Source organism: Hylaeus anthracinus, unplaced genomic scaffold (genome assembly GCF_026225885.1).
Source record: "Hylaeus anthracinus isolate JK02 unplaced genomic scaffold, UHH_iyHylAnth1.0_haploid 3, whole genome shotgun sequence".
Taxonomy (NCBI): domain Eukaryota; kingdom Metazoa; phylum Arthropoda; class Insecta; order Hymenoptera; family Colletidae; genus Hylaeus; species Hylaeus anthracinus.
This window is the reverse complement of record NW_026535284.1, coordinates 689,883-709,499: the sequence shown is the minus strand read 5'-3', so window position 1 is coordinate 709,499 and position 19,617 is coordinate 689,883. Positions and strand designations below refer to the sequence as shown.

General features: G+C 35.5%; 4 protein-coding genes and 2 long non-coding RNA genes across 8 annotated transcripts; 4 read left to right on the top strand and 2 right to left on the bottom strand.

The window, feature by feature from the left end:
• The first annotated feature begins 179 nt into the window (after nt 1–179).
• On the top strand, nt 180–1,412 carry LOC128894301 (retinal rod rhodopsin-sensitive cGMP 3',5'-cyclic phosphodiesterase subunit delta). 2 transcript variants are annotated; one of them, XM_054155969.1, is made up of 4 exons: nt 180–351; nt 503–565; nt 637–894; nt 982–1,412. In XM_054155969.1, the coding sequence occupies exons 1-4, from the start codon at nt 311–313 to the stop codon at nt 1,061–1,063; spliced, it is 444 nt and encodes a 147-aa protein (XP_054011944.1). In that variant the 5' UTR covers nt 180–310; the 3' UTR covers nt 1,064–1,412. The 2 variants fall into 2 exon arrangements, with proteins under 2 accessions (XP_054011944.1, XP_054011942.1); XM_054155967.1 differs by lacking the exon at nt 180–351 and adding an exon at nt 361–422.
• On the bottom strand, nt 1,311–3,001 carry LOC128894311 (uncharacterized). Its single transcript, XR_008461497.1, has 3 exons — nt 2,861–3,001; nt 1,901–2,784; nt 1,311–1,811 (listed from the first exon to the last, which is right to left on the bottom strand). It is a non-coding gene; the product is annotated as an uncharacterized LOC128894311 (long non-coding RNA).
• Nucleotides 1,901–3,499, top strand: LOC128894280 (homeobox protein ARX-like). The gene is made up of 3 exons (XM_054155936.1): nt 1,901–2,133; nt 2,519–2,721; nt 2,795–3,499. Exons 1-3 carry the CDS (start codon nt 1,920–1,922, stop codon nt 3,128–3,130), a joined length of 753 nt encoding a protein of 250 aa, XP_054011911.1. The 5' UTR covers nt 1,901–1,919; the 3' UTR covers nt 3,131–3,499.
• Nucleotides 3,500–3,527: 28 nt separating this feature from the next.
• On the bottom strand, nt 3,528–8,175 carry LOC128894224 (cullin-2). 2 transcript variants are annotated; one of them, XM_054155825.1, is made up of 8 exons: nt 7,795–8,175; nt 6,980–7,172; nt 6,398–6,896; nt 6,137–6,316; nt 5,839–6,057; nt 5,585–5,755; nt 4,084–5,028; nt 3,528–4,013 (listed from the first exon to the last, which is right to left on the bottom strand). In XM_054155825.1, exons 2-8 carry the CDS (start codon nt 7,096–7,098, stop codon nt 3,882–3,884), a joined length of 2,265 nt encoding a protein of 754 aa, XP_054011800.1. In that variant the 5' UTR covers nt 7,099–7,172; nt 7,795–8,175; the 3' UTR covers nt 3,528–3,881. The 2 variants fall into 2 exon arrangements, with proteins under 2 accessions (XP_054011800.1, XP_054011801.1); XM_054155826.1 differs by lacking the exon at nt 7,795–8,175 and adding an exon at nt 7,564–7,773.
• Nucleotides 8,176–12,457: 4,282 nt separating this feature from the next.
• LOC128894309 (uncharacterized) lies at nt 12,458–13,368 on the top strand. Its single transcript, XR_008461495.1, has 3 exons — nt 12,458–12,482; nt 12,647–12,862; nt 13,001–13,368. It is a non-coding gene; the product is annotated as an uncharacterized LOC128894309 (long non-coding RNA).
• A 1,851-nt stretch (nt 13,369–15,219) lies between these two features.
• LOC128894284 (uncharacterized) lies at nt 15,220–16,150 on the top strand. Its single transcript, XM_054155940.1, has 2 exons — nt 15,220–15,354; nt 15,457–16,150. The coding sequence occupies exons 1-2, from the start codon at nt 15,300–15,302 to the stop codon at nt 16,101–16,103; spliced, it is 702 nt and encodes a 233-aa protein (XP_054011915.1). The 5' UTR covers nt 15,220–15,299; the 3' UTR covers nt 16,104–16,150.
• Nucleotides 16,151–19,617: the final 3,467 nt, after the last annotated feature.

The following is a 19,617-nucleotide window of genomic DNA, read 5'->3' as shown; positions in this document are numbered from 1 at the left end:
CACTTTTTCATGTACTTGGTGTAATTTTTTCATTTTTTTGAAGTTTTATGTATCTCGCTTTCGGTCGCTAAGAGCGAATATATGTATCTCGCTTTGTTTAGAAGTAGCAGATAGCGCCACCAATGGGTATTACCATTTTCATGCAGAAAAATCTGCTGTAATACCGACCGGCCAAATCGGAGAGATCACGTGTTGTCGGTGTCTACTCTCTTAGCAATCGATAGTGGGTTCATTGATTGTATGTTTGTATTCGGCGGCAATAATAATAATCGTTTTACTGTTTAAACGTTAACATCGTTTAAAATTAATCATGCCTTCTCGGGGTGAAGATATTTTAAAGGGTTTTCAAGTGTATCCTTTTTTAATGTGTAGACATTGATGTTTCTGTCAAATAAATCGCAAATAAGCTTCACAATTTGTAGGTTAGGATAAGTAGTCAAACTTACCTTATTTCAGTCTTAAACTTTGTAGAATTAGGTTCCTTGACTGCCATTTATTACAGGAATTGGATGAATTTACGAGATGCTGATAACGGTAAAATATTATGGCAAGGAAACGAAGATTTGTAAGTATGAAATAAATTTGTGCTGTCAAAATACAATGTACAATATATATGATAAAACGAATTGTTTAAAGGTCTGTGCCGGAAGTTGAACACGAAGCAAGAGTTCCTAAAAAGATTTTAAAATGTCGAGCAATATCGCGGGAAATTAATTTCAGTTCAGCAGAACCAATGGAAAGATTTAGGTTAGAGCAAAAGGTGTTATTTAAAGGACGCTGTCTGGAGGAATGGTTTTTTGAGTTTGGCTTTGTAATACCTAATAGTACAAATACATGGCAAAGTGCAATTCAAGCAGCACCGGAAAGCCAAATGATGCCTGCCGATGTATTGAAGTAAGTATGTACTTTGTCATCATGAAATTTTATGTTTAATCTTTAAAAATATTCATTTATAATTATTTCTTATTTATTTATATCCAGCGGTAATGTCGTGATAGAGACGAAATTTTTTGACGATGATCTATTAGTCTCTACCAGCAGAGTTCGTCTATTTTACATCTGAACGCTTCCATTCTGTTCTAATATTACAACATGGGTCCAACTAATATGTTTCAACACATACTTGGAATGGAATATTAAAGATGACTATAACTTTAAACAAAGTGTATATTAAAAATTTTACTTCTTGTGCACCTACTGTGATATGCATGTGTTAAGTGTATTTTTTCCTAAGTCTGGAAGCACAGCACTATTCCGTTTAAAGTAATACTAATAAAGACTTATCGCGATAATGCTTGAACTGTGAAACGTGCACTTTTAAGGCACAATGTGTCTTCATTTATTAAGTATGGATGGATGTAGTAAATTTTATACATATAATACACCGATTTAATAAAGAAGTAAATATAAAAGACTTGTGTTTTAAATTATGCATTTAAGGCTAATCCCTTTTTCATAAAAATCGTTATCGAACGTTTAAAACGTCATGCCGAACGAATAATTCAGTGAAATACATTTCGAGTTTCCATGTTCTAAAATCTGAAAAATCGTAAATCTAAATTGTTCGTAAAACGCAAACGAGCATGTGAAGAACTAGATCTACCTTTTTTCCCACTGTACACACCCGTGCTATTGATTCGTGGTGTACAAGCAATACATTTTTGAGGCTTCACTACCCCTCTTGAAGGTGTTCATGTTGAATATACTCTATCCCCTACCCTGTCTACATCGCACAGGTGTAAGGAAAAAAAGGAAGAAAAGAGAAAAGAAATAGCGGAGTTGCGGAGCTGCTGTGGTACCCACACGAACTTCTGCTAGTGATTCAATTACCATTAGCCTATCCTTCATCGGCCTGCCGTTCGCTTAGTTTATTATATTTAATTAATTAAGCGACGATTACCGGGACTAAGTGGATCGCGATGGATATGAAAGAAGAAGACGATGGTGCGAACGAAAGTAGCAGGCAACTGTTTTTGGTGGGTGCACCGCGTGATCCATTGGTATCAGCTGGGGCGATCGTTGCTTCTGCTGGAGCACCAGACGAGATCAACCCTGGAGGAGATCTACAGTCGACTGCTCTGGCTAGTCTGATAGGCGCGCAATCTTCCTCGGTTTGCTTTCCTACAAAATTCTGTAAGTGCACCCTGCCACCCCAGACCTGATTTAATTAACTGCCACTTTCTACCTGTCGGCTCGTAAGTTGGAGCAGTCCTCAATTAAATTATTGCTAAATGCATTAAGCGAATCGGCAGCCCTTGTTTTAAATAGAGTTAGTGGTAATCAGTTTAACAGTTATGAACCATTTTACGGCATGTGAATTTCAACGCCATTAAGTGCAGCGTACAGTGAGTGAGTCTCCGATACAGTTCCTGACTTTACCAAAAGTGTTTCGCTTCTTCGTGTTTTGGCCCGTAGCACGCATTTGTTCAATTTTACAACGACATTGTATGGTCGATTACGCACCTAGCGAGTCACGCGTTTAAATCACCGCACTGATAGCGCCTGTGGATTGTTATAGCTTACGATTTCTCATCAAGTCCGGGAAGCGAGGACCGACAACCGTCCGGAGTTGGTAAACGAAAGCAGCGTAGATACCGCACCACATTCACCAATTTCCAGTTGGAGGAGTTGGAAAGAGCCTTTCAGAAAACACATTATCCTGATGTATTCTTTCGAGAAGAACTTGCACTTCGTATCCAATTGACAGAGGCCAGAGTGCAGGTAATAGATGTACTGTCCAATACTCGAGATGCAATCATCGGGGATCACAGATTTCAATGTTCACTGTTTCCAGGTATGGTTTCAAAACAGAAGAGCAAAATGGAGAAAACAGGAAAAACAGTGTAAAGTAACCACTCACTTGACGTCGCATTTGCCACCTTCCGACTGCCAGGAAGTTCAGCAACAACAACAACAGCAGCAATCGGATCATTTACTGTTAGAACCACCATTGGGTAGTCCGCCACCTATATATCTTGGCATGGAATGGGCTGGTTTTTCACCATACAGTAATACAGCCACTGCGTCGCCTCTCGTGGTCAATAGTATGAACAAACCATTGGAATTGGAGACAGATGATAATCCTTTGTTGGATCCAGAGCTGTTGCAACTAAAAACTTCACGTTCCTAATGATACAGTTCTAAGTCTATACCGTAGTGTAGCGCGCCAACAATATTCCTTTTATCATATTATACATTTTTAAAACACAAAATGTCTATTGCAAGTGACTACTGCAAACGTCATTTGAGTTTTATCATATATTGTGCAATCTTATTACCAGTTTTTGCTGGTATATTGTAAGTAATTTAAAAATATGGGACCAAAAATTTATCAGCGAGAACGGGACAAACATTAAAACCCAGAATACTTCAAATATTGTTATGTAGATTTTGTAAGAATATACATCTAGATTTATTCTTTTTGTGGGTACAATGAATCCCAAATAAGCAATGTTAATTGTATGTTACAAATCAAAATTAAATTTGTACCCTTAGAAAACCGATGAAAGAGATTTTTCCCAAACATAAAATAGTAACGTTAGCTTTATTCGGTGTGCATATATTACAAATCATTGAATTAACTAAATTATTCATTGATCGATTTAGGAGCAAGTAAGCAATTTGGGATGCTTCCTCTGATCTTTCAAACGCAAGAGCGAGGGAGCAAAGAATCGAGAGAGAGAGAGAGAGAGAGAGAGAGAGAGAGAGAGAGAGATATTCAGAAGTATCATTGACAAGTTCTTTTATCGAGACAATCGAGCAGAGAAAAGCCTACAACTATTTTATAGAAATGTTCTTAAATGTTCTTGTATTATGAACGATCAAAGAGCATCCCAAATTAAATAAATTAATGATGGTGACAGATGGTATAGATGGTAAAATTATGCAACGTACGAATACTCATCTGCATTATTTGGCGTACGTTCGATATACTGCTTATCTATAAGGGCTTCGATACATTTTTTGATCATGCCAATCGAAGGTGCAAATGTAACCTTAGATTGACTTAGTACCTGGAAGAATGACATCAATTGTATGAGTTGGATCGACTATCATGAAAACTAAATCAAAATAAAATCTCACCTCTTGTATAAGTTGATTGTGTTTCAAAACCTGACGACTCTTCATAATACGGACTATAGCAGCTTGCAGGTACATTTTTCTGTCTTCATCGACGCTGCGATGGGTAGCCTCAGTATCGTGACTTTCGTGGGGTATATCCCGTTGCAACGCACCCGTTACGCGGAATTTCGTTCTCTTATTGGAGTAATCAAAATTGAGCGTCAAAACTGTGTCTTCCTCTAATTCCCCGGTCGTCGACTTTTTTAAAATTTTACAATCGACCAAACTAGCGGCGTGTTTAACCAGTTGATCATGTGACAAACGTAACGATGCAGCAGCTTCTCGGCAGTGTATCGAATTGCAATGCTCGAAAAGAAGCAGCAACGCCATTTGGTATGTTTGTACAATGACCAAATAAGGTTTCTTTAAGTAATTAAACTTTAGTTCGCCTTGACAAAGATGATGTAACCAAGTAAGTTTCCGTCCACTAAATTGTGCGTGATAAAAAGTTTCGAATGCTTGTATAGACTTTTCTAATTGCTGAGGGATATGAAACGGTCCTGGGGATGGTGGTAAAGCTAACGGCCACGCGCCTGCCTGTAACACGTACACTACAAAACCTATGCCTAATTGATTCTCCCTGTCTCCTTCTCGTAAACTGGCTGCGAATTTGGCATTCAGGTCCGCTGAAACTGACATGTCGGTAAACATCCTGTGAAGCTTGTTCGTGAATTCGTAGCCACAGGCTTGTTTTAAACGATCGATCATGGATTCCTCGGCGTCCATCGATTGCGACTGTTGATGTATTAATCGTTTCGCTAGCATACGTGCGTAGAATTTTTGAAAGACATCTTTGTCGTCGACATATTTGAACACGATGATGCAACGACCCAGTTTCTCTTCGACTTCCACTTCTGATGCAGCCTTAGCTGATTTTCTCAGCAAGGAATCGCAATACTTAGCTAGCTAAATTGAAAATGTTATATGAAACAAAACTTTGATTAATTATTGTACAAATTACTTAGTAGTAATAACTAGTAATGGGACTGATACGATACATATCGGCGATATTCGAGGAATTCGATACAAAAATCCATCCTTGAAAATACCTTCCGACACGTAACGAAATTTAGATACTTAGTATCAGTTTGTGATATTGTGTTTTTTGGAGTAAATAATGTTTTGTACTATTGCAATGTATCAAAAATAAGAAATAAAGTCTAATTAGTATAAAATTTAAATACATTATTTTGAAGTTGTATCTATTTGTAACTGATTATTTTGTGTCTATCAAAAGTCTCATTTTTGATACAGTTGTGATAGTATTGGTACCGCTAGGTATTCATTCTAAAAAAACTCAACAACAATACCAAGTATGTGCTGTATATAAACGTTATGAAATGATACTTTCATGTAGGTATCAAAACGACTCGATATAGGGATACTGCTATTTGGTATTCAGAGAATTGATACGATATCAGTCCCATTGCTAGCAATAATCAGCAACTAAAAAGTTACTCACTAGTTCAGGTGCTCTTGCTGGTTGGCGTGGAACAGATCTATGATTCACAACAGCTGAGCAAGCTTTATCAAGAGCAGCTACAAAGGCTAAATCAGCTTTGAACACGTCTTTGATCAATTCCGAGTATTTTTGATGTACATTCAGTATGCTTTCCACAAATTGTGTGTGTACCTATTATATACAATTATAGAGTGGTAATATTGTACCATTTTTATAAATGATAAATGTATATTCGTCACTGCCTCTTTCCTTACATTTTCTCCTTGCAAACTTCCAATTGCCTTTAAACCTTGTTGAGTGATGTGTTCGGTAATTTTTCGTACAAGAGGAGTCAAGCCAGCAGGTAATGGCCTTAATAATGGATACAGGAGGGATAAGTCCCTTCTACATTCATTTTCTATCATATTTTCTGCTTCCGTGTGAAGCCAGGTCACATATGTGGCTATCATCTTTTCTTCACAGCATTGTTCCACCTGCAAAATATTACTGTCGAACAACCAACTACTTTAAATTAATTGACTTCTCATGTAACACATAAGAAAAAGAGCATACTTTAGGCACAGAGCTTGAGTGAAGGAACTTAATAGCACGTAGCTTTTCCTGGCCGAGTTGTGAAGTAACTTTTTCCATATAAAGTGTTATGTCTGATAGCTGGCGTAATTTAAATGCATATTTCATATAAAATTCTCCGCTAGCTACGAGAAATGGTGTTTCAAATATTGTTTGATACATCTAGAACAGAATAAATTATATAAGATAGTTTTGCGACACAGAAGTACATTGAACAAACAGAAATGAAACATGAATAATTACATCCAGTTGTCCCACTAACTTATATTCTTCAACTCGAACAAAACTTTCTATAATACCCCAAATAACTTCTGTACTTGCTAGCTGAGCTATACCAAGTCTATCTGCACGAATACAGTCTAATAGTTGTGAAACTAACTGTTTCTTTAATGGTATAATCATTCTTTTCTTCCAAATATCTAAGCCAAGTTCGCCTATCTCCATTTGTTCTTGGTAATCAGCAGTCATAACGGAAGACATGCCATAAATAAGATCCGCTTCGGAAAGCTTTTGTTTTTTAATGTGTTGTTGATTTAGGTATAAGTACAAGCGATGCAAGTAGTTAATGCCTTGTGAATATTCACACCAGGCACGATGATATGCCTGTAGCAAACCAGATTCACCTTGAGCGCAAACTGTCGTCAACAATTGGAAGACATGATTGTCCAGAAACTTTTTTGTTTCATTGTACAATTCATCGGCAAGTGGTTCTGGATATGCCACGCATAAAGAATAGACATCGCTAAAACAAAACATAAATGATACACTTAAATAAAAACTTGACCAATATTTTAAATTTTGTGTTGCAATCCTAAGTACCGTTACCTAAATCTATCATTCCATGTTGCACGTGGAACGTTTGACAATGTTATTATACACTTTACAGTCTCTTCTAATACATTCCATGTTTGTTTAAAATTAACTCGTTTAGGTTTCAGTGACATCCTTTTATACAGTCAAAAAAGCACCAAGGAATTAAGTATATAAATTCTATATTACAAACACTAAACTTGTAACCCTACAAAAAATTATATTAATAAACAATGTTAAATCGTAATTCGTTCATAATATCCAAAGTAAATAAACAAATTATTGATAAAACTATCAAAGATAGGTTAAAAATCATATAATTAAGCATTAAAGACCAAGCACCTGAAATATATTCCAAGAATAATCTTTCAACTATAGATAAAAACTGAATTTATCAAGCTTTGTTCAAGCGTTTTGTACATCAGTGGTTTAAAAATAACATAAAGTAAAATACATAACAAGCGCATTTGCGTTTCATGGCCATCGCGGATTTCGTTCGATTTAAACACCTTATTCGTGCATAACTATAGGAGATTAATTCTTGGAATATTTTCGTAGCGCAAGTAAATCAAATTGATCAGCACTCGAAATAGCACTACGTTTTAATCGAACGATGAAAATCGTTCATGAATCGTCATTGACCGTGAACCGCAAACAATCATTTTTTAACGAGATTTTGAGTTATCATCATATTTAATATAATTAAATATTTAAACGAAACGTTTCGACTTGATCATTGAACGACTTATAAATCCCACGCATAAACGCGTGTTACGATCTACAGCTGACTGCTATGTACAATCCAGATGGTCATGATCGGAACCACTAACCAAAAAATTGGAGAAAGAGTGGTCTGTATATTCTCAGAGACACGATTGTCGATCGATTTTAATCTGCGTTAAGACGAATTCCTTCGGCACGCTTAACTTAGACGTTTCGTTCGAATCATTCCCTGTTGCAAAATACATGACATTTACAATGACTCGTCTCGATCGAACACATTTCTTTTTTTAATCCTATCTCGTCACTTTTCTTTCACTTTCAAAAACTGTTTGTCTCACTTAAAAAAGACGATGCACCCATGAACGATACAAACTCTTAATGTCTCCTATAAATGTTAATAAATAAAATATGACGGAACGAACTACATCGAATTTTTCAATAACATCGCAGAGCCATGTTTTTCCCCCTTTGCTCTTGACTTTCTTAGGTTCTTGGAGGGGATGATAGATAGACCGATTATTTAGAGATCCTACTCTCTATAAAACGAGGATATTCAATGTTACTCTTATGTGAATTCAAAACTCAAACGACTCGATGCATTTTATTTAAAAGTGTCGTTTTCTTTCGTTTTATTAAACATATTCGCTTGACGAGTTCGGTAAACTGTTACCAAGTCCACAAACTTGATCAAGAAGTGAAGTTTAATCAAGATAATTGATTGAAAATGATATTAATGTTCCCGCGCATATCTCACGTATGTTATGTATCGAAGTGATATTCAAATAAAAAATAAATATATAGGGTGTCCTAAAAATGTTGTAACACCTTTTACATGTTATTGGAAGGAGTGATTCGGGAGGTGATTTGAAATAACTTTTTCCTTAGCGAAAATGTTGTCCGAGGCTTCGTTAAGGGTGCGCAGGAGACCCAGCAAAACTCCGAGTTGATTTCAGCGATAATTGCGGAGAAAGTAGGAAGCTCTGGGACAAGGATAGATAGATCCTTGTCTTTCTAATGATGCTGTGACAGAGAGAGAGATACATCAATCGGAGGAGAGACAAAGACAGAATGATGTCAAACGTTTGCAATTTTCCAAATAGTTACTGTAATTTTATGAGGCGAGAAAGCGACCTTTCCGGCTGATTTTTTTTTTTAAACTGTTTCTTATAAAATACCGTTGCGGGGGACAGTTACACATTTTGCAATTCGCTTTTGAAACGTGCTAAAAATACGTTCATAAACAAGAAATTTTTTGTGGGTCTTTTTCCAAAAATCTGTAACTGTCCCCCGCAACAGCATTTTACAAGGAACAGTTTGAAAAAAAAATCAGCCAAAAAGGTTGCTTCCTCGCCTCATAAAATTACATTGGTGGTGTCGCTACGATTGGGACGATTCATATGCCAACATGGCTGCCTCAATATCGTGCTTTCCACTGCAGCGCTGTCGTCGTCTTCCTTTCTGTTACCGTGTCGACCATCTAAAGACGCTTTTCGACTTGGTTCGCAGGTATCGTAGTCGGGCCGGGTTTTTTTCGCGCACGCGCAGCGAACATAGAATCAATGAAGTACACGCACGACTAAAAAGGTGTATCTTAATTACCCCTGCATAATTTTACAAATATATTCATGATTTATGGACAAATGTAGGACAATATATAAAGACAATAATTATAGACAATATATAAATAATAAGGACAAATATATTCATGATTTCGCGTTCATAGCCACAATAGCCATAGCATCCTATACCTGTTACCCTGGATACGACACTGTTGACGGTCATTCTGGCAGTACATGGGCGAAAAAACTTGGCCTGGCTGGTATCACTGATCGTAGTATCGAACATAAGATATCGCTAGTTCGATCCCAAACTGCTGTGTATTTTTTTTATTCTTATTTTATACTTTGTTCGGCTGCCGAACATCTTGTATAATTTATAAAAAAAAAAATTTTGATATAAGAGGTAATATGAAATATAAAATACAAACAAATAGCCGAATACTTTCCTATTTCGCTGTATGTATATCGTGTTTGGTCTCATTGTAATCAAAAAAATCTTACAAATACATTGGAAAAAGTTAGATTTAAAAAAATTAATAAATAAAAAAGTTTTATTGTTACATTAGTATTGTCTCGCGCCCACCGATATGTTTTGGTTCCTAGCTTCGTGCCTTGGATCTCTCTCTCTCTCTCTCTCTCTCTCTCTCTCTCTCTCTCTCTCTCCTCTCTCCTCTCTCTGTCTCTTTCTATGTTCGCGCTCGGCTGGAGCCGCACGTAAACTTAGAATCGACACCTCGGCTGGTTATTATACCTACATACATTGTATGTGTAACTAAATGTTTCGATCAGCTTCGAATCCGTCCAAAGTTTGAAGGCGTCGACGAAGTAGGAAGAGACAGTTTGATGAAGAAGAAAGAGAGACTGACAAGGGAACGGGCCCAGATATGACGCTAATTTTTTGATGAGCCTTTGCACAGTGGAAAACTGAAGCGAATGATATTCAGTTTTGGGGGCAGATGATTTATAGTTTACGAGATATTCAACATTGAAGTTATTATTTGTTAGGAAATTCGAGACAGCTCGCCTAAACATTGGCGCATGGACGACAGGGCGTGATGCTGCGACGCCAGGCCCCCTCATAAATAACGTCGAAGGCCCTTCAAGAGCCTTCATTGACGGGGCTACGCAGAGACTTTCCCAGGCCGGGAAAGTCACTTCTTGGCCAGCTATCGTCGTATACAGAGCTCCACGAAATAAAATATCATTTGTTAAAGAATATTCGGCGTTCTATTCTTGCATTTATTTAATCGTCTTACAGATATATTTTTTAAAACAGACAATTTCCATTATGATGTACATGAACTTGGGTTATAATTTTCAAAAAAGCAGTGGAAACCAAATTTTTAATCACCATGTACATCGAATGAATGCTTTAGATTCACAACTGCAAAATTGTTTATTTAATTCTATTGGGAATACCGCTTGATTTACGTTAACGAAATGTACTCGATTTTTTGATAGCCATGATGCGTATCAAACATATCTATGTAGAATAGAGATAAATATATTGAAATTCATTACATGCTTTAACATGTAACATGCTAATAATATGACTTATTTATAACATGCTTTCTCATTTTAACGCTAGTAAAATCGAACGAATGGAACGTATACATGTACAACTAACAGTAGTATTCCGGAGAATACACACGCCAGAGAAAGAGAAAACATTACACACATTCTGTCCTCTTTACGCTTGGATTCTCTGCTATCGATGACTATTTCTTCAAAACAACTTGCACGCAAAGAATCACTATCACTAATCACTATAAAACGAAATAAACTTACGACCAAACATAAAAATCGTTGTAAAGACTTACTCACCTACAGCAAGTAGGTATTCCGGCATGATATGTTACGTTAAAAAATTAATTTTAACCTTAAAATATGCGTAAGGTAATATATAATATGCAGTATATAGTACATGATATCCAAAAAGTATATTTCTGATAGAAAATTGAAATAAAAAAAAAATACATCAATCAGGATTCGTACTCGGGGTCAAGCAGCGTTACAACCTAATACTCTACCAATCCATTCAACGAACCTTGCTAGATGCTTTTATTGTACATCGAAAACAAATACCCATTCTGAAAAAAGCCAAAATGGTTTTGCAGTACTACATGCGTACTCAACCCCCATAGGGTGTCATTGCAAAAGCGATTGCAACATTCGTCCCTTCCCTTTGTTAGTGTACTTTCTCTTATGTAATTACGTATATTCAAAAATAATGTTCATAAACGTTTTACCTTTTTTATTATACAATATTTTTTACATTGCATACTATCATTACATTCAACAAATAACAATTAGTACTTTATTATGTTCGTACCATATTACAAATATCATATCAGTTGTTTATTATTTACTACTTTGAAATTATCGTAACAGACTATTCTGTATCAATTAATTCCAATGCAATATAACAATCTTAACATACACATGACGTTTCTTAACAATACAATATTGAATATAAATACATATGCAAAAGTAAAATATATAAGCTCGGGCGCTTCATACTTTTAGTACGGTACTGAACCATGCTGAAAGGCATTTTTAGATTATCGGCACACCAGCAGCAGGAGAGACGACACCAGCGCTGTGGTGTGCTGTGGTGGAAAGGGTGAAACTCAAGCCATTGTGCAAGCGCATCAGTCTTCTCGATTTCATAACGACAACACCATTGTAATTTTATGAGGCGAGGAAGTGACCTTTCCGGCTGATTTTTTTTTTAAACTGTTCCTTATAAAATACCGTTGTGGGGAACAGTTACACATTTTGCAATTTCGCTTTTGAAACTGGCTAAAAATACGTTCAAAGACAAGAAATTTCTTTTTTTTCAATTTTTTCCAAAAAACGCTTGACGAGACGATAGATTTACTTCCCCTAATTATGAAATGCATAATTATGATATGTTTTTTTCATTATTGTGCCTGAAAAACGGGAAAAACTATCTAGTAGTTCACCTACTTTCCGTTGGTGGCGCCAGTTTATCTCCTGCGCACCCTTAAGCAGATATTAACATAAAACTTTGACCAATCAGAGCGCGCGTATACCGTTGGAGCGGCCGCGGTAGCGAAGGCTACGCCACAGCGGACTCTAGCACTAGCCATATTGAGAAACGTGGCAACACCGCTCAAGTCTATCGAGAGTGATCGAGAGTCCTATTTTCCAATATGAGAGTCTTGTGCTTCGTGTCATAATTAACAGTTTGTTCAATAGAAAACTATACTAATGTACACCATTTGTTATTAATTATGTAAAAGTGGGATATAAATATTGTGACTATAGTAAGTAAAAGTAGCGTAAAAGTATTTTAATATCTGTAAATGTAGTATAAATTTGATGGACTCTGAAAGTTGTTTGATGTTATGACGCATTAAACTTGAAATATTTACAGTGGTTTGAAGAAAATATAAGTGTAAGGAAGATAAAACCTTCTTTGGACCAAATTGAAGTGTTTGAAAATTAATAAGAGATATTTTAAGTTAATACAAACGTGAAATGGACAAAATTGTTGGTACGAAGCTAAAGAGGTTAAGTGAACGCGTGGAAGAGATAAAGGGAAGTTACCCAAGGAAAGAATTGTGCAGTTAATTACAAGAGTGTGTTACAGGTAAATTTCTTTACCACCCTAGGGGTATTTCTATGAGGCGTTACCTTTTTTAATCATAATCGGAAAATGCAAAATAATGAATATCTGATTGAATGCTAATATATGTTAATTTATATAAAATATGTGTATGATTTTCAGATTTTACAAATTAGGACTTCAAGTTAGCATCATTAATTATGGCTTCCATTATGGCATAGATATGACTGAATGCGGTCATTGCTTCTTCTGTAGGAACAGAAAGTCCTCCTCTTTATAAGCTATCAAAATATTTGTCGCTAATAGTTTTACCTTTATCCTCCACAATTAATAATTTACATATATTACAATTTAATTTTTGCTAATAGAATGGGAGCCATAACCAGATATGTAAATTTTAATGGAATCATCAACAACACAAGTGGATAAATATTCAGTTTCGAAGATTCCCAGAAAAACAAGTTACATCAATGGAAAGTTTTAGTCTAATATTTTTCTCTGCATGAACTACTTCATTGTATGAAACGTGATAATTACAACCAAATAAAAGTCTATAGTTTCCTAATCGTTTCTCTAATTTTTTAGTTCAAAATTTTCCTGCTAAAAGATATGTCAAAAGTTTGAAAACAGTACTACTCTATAAGTAGTAAAAGAACTCTAGTACTTTGATGTAAAGCTTTGAAAGTATCTAATGTTAAATGACCGTCTGTTTCCAAATTTTTCCAAAAATCTAACCATGTTAAAAATTTCTTTAAATATTCATATTTAAAATCCTTAATATTCAAAATCGGTTTAAAAAATTTGTTTCTTTTCCTGTTACCTTTAACACTACTTGTATTATTGTATAATTAAAATCTTTCATAACTGCGATTGTTGAATGATGGAAAATATTATTTACTAGAAAAACTTTTTGCCTATCAAAATTATTAAGAAACAATGACTTATAGTTTAATTTATAAGCTTTCTTAATAATTAAATATTTTTCAAAATCGTAAACTGTACGTAAATGGTTAAATTTAGCTAATCTTTATTCATTTGTATAAAAGTAGGGGAAAATAAAAGTTTTATTTAAATTTGTTAAATTTAACCAGTTATTTCTTATATTTTTCATTATATGAACAAAGTCAAAAGAAAGAAAAATAGTTTTATGAAAAGGCCGGTAGAGGGAGACAGTAGTTGGGTGGCCGGTTGTACCGAGAGGCCGGGAGGCTGATAGGGTAAGTTGGGTTAGGTATATCAAAGCCGGACGCTTGCACTGTTGCCATTTTTGTCTTAGCACGGCTAGTACTAAAGTCGGCTGTGGCTAAGCCATTGAGCTCTATCCTATTAGGATAATTCCTAGGGTATAATATATATTGTGACGTAGCAGATTCTCACATCACAAAGAGGTGAACTTTCCGCGGGGAATGAGACCGACCAAGATCGAGAGCGCCACCAGGGTAACTCAGGGTTATGACTAATTTGCGTATCTGAAGGGCAATAGCGTTGGGCTAACGACGGCAACACCGAGCGATGCGGCTTAGAGGCTACCGATCCCGTCCAACCCGGCGCCGGCTGCACGGACTGGCCAGATGAAGCTCAAATGCACAGGGGCTGCAGGATCTTGGTAACAGCTCATGGATTCCGCTACGACCTTCAGGGGGCAGGAGGCCGTTTAGGATAGCGAAGTCAGCCGGGTTCTCGAGTGCACCGAGACCCGGCCCGCTCCAGAGTCTTCGAGGGATGCCAGCACCGATACGCCACCAAAGTCGCCGAGGGACGAGACTAGACGACCGCCGATGACGAGCGCGCCGATAACGCGATTTGAATTTGGCAGCCATAAGGGCCGCGTGCCGCCGACCATTGAGGTGAGGCTGGGGGGAAGCGTTATTTCGTTAGCGACACACGTGGTGGACGGTACGGCAAGCGCTTCCTCTTTTACCTCACGCTCATGGATAAGATATCGGGAATTGGTCGGGTTACCTGGTGGCTGCCGAGCACCCTGTCGGGCGAAATAGCGTTGTTAGCGGGAAACCGCCTTTGCGTAGGATATCGAGCGAATTAACGAACATCTAGTCGCGTAGGCTACGCGCTAGGCAGTAGCGCTCCCCGACCAATCAGAGCGCGAATATGCCAATGTGTTTTATCTGTAAAATTATTTCAACCTCTATCCCTATGTTATAATTTATCCACACAATTAATATTATTGCATGCTAAAAAGTACTTTCAATTTTCATTTATAATTCTATTTTTTTGGGGGGGCGACTAAGGGCGCTAGTTTTATGGTCGTGTTAGCTACTTTATTGGCGCTAAACCAGTGCGCATGCGCGACTGGGAGCCAATCTGGTATCATTATCTCTATATTCCTATGTCCGTGGCATTGATCAACACTAGTGCACACCAAAGTGCACACAGGTGATCGTTAACTTCTCAATTACTAATGTTTTAAAATATTTCTCTACAACGACCTCTGTAACCAATAATGGCTTTTTATAAATTGTACTCAGCATTTCGACAAGTAACATTAAGCAGGCAAAGTATGTACTAGATTTAAGTTTTATTTAACCTAAAAGTAGAAATATAACTTATATCGTTTCTATTTATAATTAACATATATTATTATTGCATTGTTTTTACAGACAATGTTATTGGAAGATATCTTTCGTCCTATTTGTCAGGAAAGCAAAGTAGTGTTTTGCCATCATATGTTTCTAATAATCCAATGTGTATAACATATCCTGCAATGCACATTACATTCAAACCAAGAACACTTAATATAGATTTTGCCAATCCAGATGGTGTTAAGAATAAAAATATAATTGAAACACCATTTAAGAATATACCATCTATGGAAGAACCTTTAACGCAATATCCGAATCAACATGACATACCATTAATGGACAAATCTTTCGAGTTACCACCAAGTGAAAATGTTTGGGAAAAACTAGCGGTACGTCTAATAGTGATTAGAAGACATAAAATGAAGAAACATAAGAGAAGGAAGCTCCGTAAAAGGATGAAATATCTTTGGGCAAAAATAAGACTTAGACGTAGCCTGAGAAGAGAAAAAGAATTTCAAGCAGAATTAATTAATAAAATTAAAGTAGCTGAAGCATTTGATCCAAAAGCATATGTCAATGAAAGACTGTCTATTCTGCAGAGAGAATTTATACCAAGAACATATAAAGGTGAAATATTGCCACAATATGAAATCAAACAATTTCTTGATAAAGAAAAAGCTCAGAAGGAAAGACGTAAAAACAAAGTATGGTTGAAACTGGATTAAATGTATATAGTGAATAAATAAATGTTCTTCTATGAACTTTGTAAATACTTCAATTCTTTTTCATTATACAAATGAAACTTGATCTTCATAAAAAACTTTAAAAAAGTAAAAAAATTACGCCAAGTACATGAAAAAGTGGAAGACGAAAAGGAGTAATCACAAAAAAATAGATCTCCATAAAAAACTACAAGAAAGTAGAAGAAGATGTGAAATTAAAATGAGCTGCCAGTACATGAAGGCCCTTTTCATTAAAGTGCAAAGACGACACTGTGTAACACAATGTAAAATTCTCTGATTTCAATTATATGTGGCTAAAATGCTGTGTTCAACAATGCCAACGTTCAGACCCTAATGACTGCTCATTTCGATTTCACATCTTCTTCTACTTTCTTGTAGTTTTTTATGGAGATCTCCTATTTTTTTTGTGATTGCTCCTTTTTGTCCTCCACTTTGTCATGTACTTGGCGTAATTTTTTTACTTTTTTGAAGTTTTTTATGGGGATCTCACTTCTTTTTGCAAAGATAATTTGCATAGTGAATGGCTCCAAATACTTTTTATATTATATGTATAGTAATTTGTGTACAATACATGGTGCGTGTAGCAGCTTATGGCGCAGAATGTAATGAACATTGAGCTGTAATTACAACCACAATTACTACCTTCTGAAGAAAAAAAAAATATACATGTTGAATTGAGTAACCTCCTGCTTTTTCGAAGTCGGTTAAAAATATGTATACATTTTTTGAATTTCGTGGCTGAACTTGTTTTTCTACTCATAGATCATCAACAGTTACTCATGTGGTGTTGTTATCTCATACCATATTCGTGTAATGACCATCGAGAATACTTTCACCGTGTTGGAGAATCGCTGCCTTAAGTTTATAATAGTGATCTCTCATTTGTATTTTAGTAGTAGGTATTGCTATGATGCAGAAATTTTCCACTTTCGTTGTTCCATTATTATTATGATGGAACAAAAGTAATTTTGCAATAAGAATTTGTTTAGATGCAGTTACATTGACTTCCTTCATTATGTGTATGAATTTGAACTATCACAATTATTGCAAGGACTTTTCAGATTTATCCATCTTGTGAAATTGTATTTTATTATATCTTTAAATTCAAATGATTTTTTTAACATCTTGGGCAAGGCAAGGTGTATCACACAATTTCTTTAAGCTCTACATAAATAGTCAAAATTATTATTTTTTTAATTGAATAAAGAAAAAGAAAGGGAGATGGGGCAACAGAAGCGAATATATATATTTCATATGATATTAATTATAAACATTTATTTGTTTAATTCATGAATTAATATGAGTACCAGCAACTTTTTTTTCTTGTTGCAAGAAATTTAAATGTTTATGACGTAGTGATAAAATGAACAAAGAGATTCACTATTACTTACATACAATATATTGTATTAGATTATAAAATTAATCTAAGATGCTTCTCCATCTACAACTTTCTCCAGACAACCTCCACGTCTGTGAGTCCCCTTCGTTTCTTTAAGCTGTACATAAAGTCTACATTAAAAACACTTTGGTGGTATAGATCTATATTAAAAACAGTTTCCTGTACGAATAAAGTTATCGGGCAATTCAGATTTTAAAAACTTACTTTGCAATCAAAATTGATAAATACTTTACAACACTGGTTGCAATTTGTTAATGGACAACCTCCAATCCTGTGAGTCCCCTTCATTTCTACAAGCTCTACATAAAAAGTTTAAATTGAAGACACTTCGGTGGTATACTTTTATATTAAAAACAGTTTTCTGTATGAACACAGGTATCTGGCAATTCAGATTTTGACAACTTACCTTGTAATCAAAACTGATCAACACTTTACAACACTTGCTGTAATTTGTTAAACATAAAATGTCTAAATTAAAAACACTTTTGTGGTATAAATCTATATCAATAAAATAATTTTTGGAAAAAAAAATATAATCGACTTCGAAAAAATATTTAAACTGCACTAAAAAGTATGAAATAATTTCTAGTTAATTGATATGAATACTCACCAGTTCTAGATATAATTGCTTAAAAGTATGAAATAATTTCTATTTTATTTATATTAGATTATATTGAATAATATATTAAATTTTTATTTCCTTTATTTATACACATATACTGTCTACGTGAAGGTACTGTCTGAGAGGGTTTGATGTATTTGTTTTGGCAATGGGGAGGAGGCATATAGCGTACAGTTAATGTGTATACTATCTACACGGAAATACTATCTGAGTAGGTTTGGTATGGTATTTGGTGGGGTCGGCGATATTGAATAGTGTTAATGTCTATGATGTCTAAAGTAGATATAATGATACCAATAATTTCAGGGCATATGTTTCGTTCCTCCGAGCGAAAGTGAAACCAAGTTTTGTAATTTTTTAAATGTAAGTAATTGTTAATTTTCCACCGACTACGAAAAGGTTATTTAACATAATTTAATATAAAAGAAATAGAAATCTAGAGACGCGATAGCGTCTCGACGCCAAGTACATGAAAAAATAGCCTCCCCGTATATGTCTGGCGCTGGCGCTACCCCGTATCTTTTACTCGACAAAACGCGATTCCAACCTAACCCGAAACTTCTGTCATTAATATCTCGTCACGCCTGCTGTATTTTCGAAATTTAAAGGCATTTTTCTGATGTAAATCGCACATAAGCTTTCGAATAAAACAAAAATCAGTAAAATCGGTCCACGAACAACAAAGATATCGTAATATCATGTCATGAATGTGTCAAAACGGCAGCATTTTTCTTTTCCTTTGACAAGGAATTTTTCGTCAACACTTAGCCAATAGGAGCTAAGACCGTTCGTCGATTCGTCGACTCTCGGAATCAGTCGGCAAGGCTCATCGGTCGGAACTGTAATATGGCTGTCACTCATGCCGCTCGTTCATTTCTAACCTGTAACTGTCAGTTTGGATTTGTGTCATTTGGTTTCTTACAACAAGACTTTCTGACATGCATTGTGCGTATTTTTGAAAACTTAAAGGACTGTAACTGGAATTATAATACAATAAATTGTGCGTTACCAATAGTGGATCTCTTTGTACATTTTCCCACTTTGTTTATTAACATTTAAGTTTGTTACAACAAGACTTTCTGCCATGCGTTATGTGTGCTTTTGAAAACTTAAGAGTCTGAATCTGGTATTGTAATATAATAAGTTGTGCGTTATTCATATGACATTAATTTTATTTGTAAATAACACATACAAACCTTATTTTACTTGCAAATTAATGTAGAGCTTGAAATAAAAATACATTTGTCTTTTATTATCGTAAGCATAGAGTCTACAATATACATAATGTGTCTAAAGCCAGATATAGGAAAGAGACCAGCTTCAGTCCTTTAAGTTTCCAAAAGTATACAGAATGCATGGCAGGATGTCTCACTGCAAGAAATTTAAATGTTAAAGATGAAGCGAGAAATGAAAAAAGAAATCAACTAATTATAACGCATAATTTATTGTATTTGAATAAAGTTCAGAAGTAACGC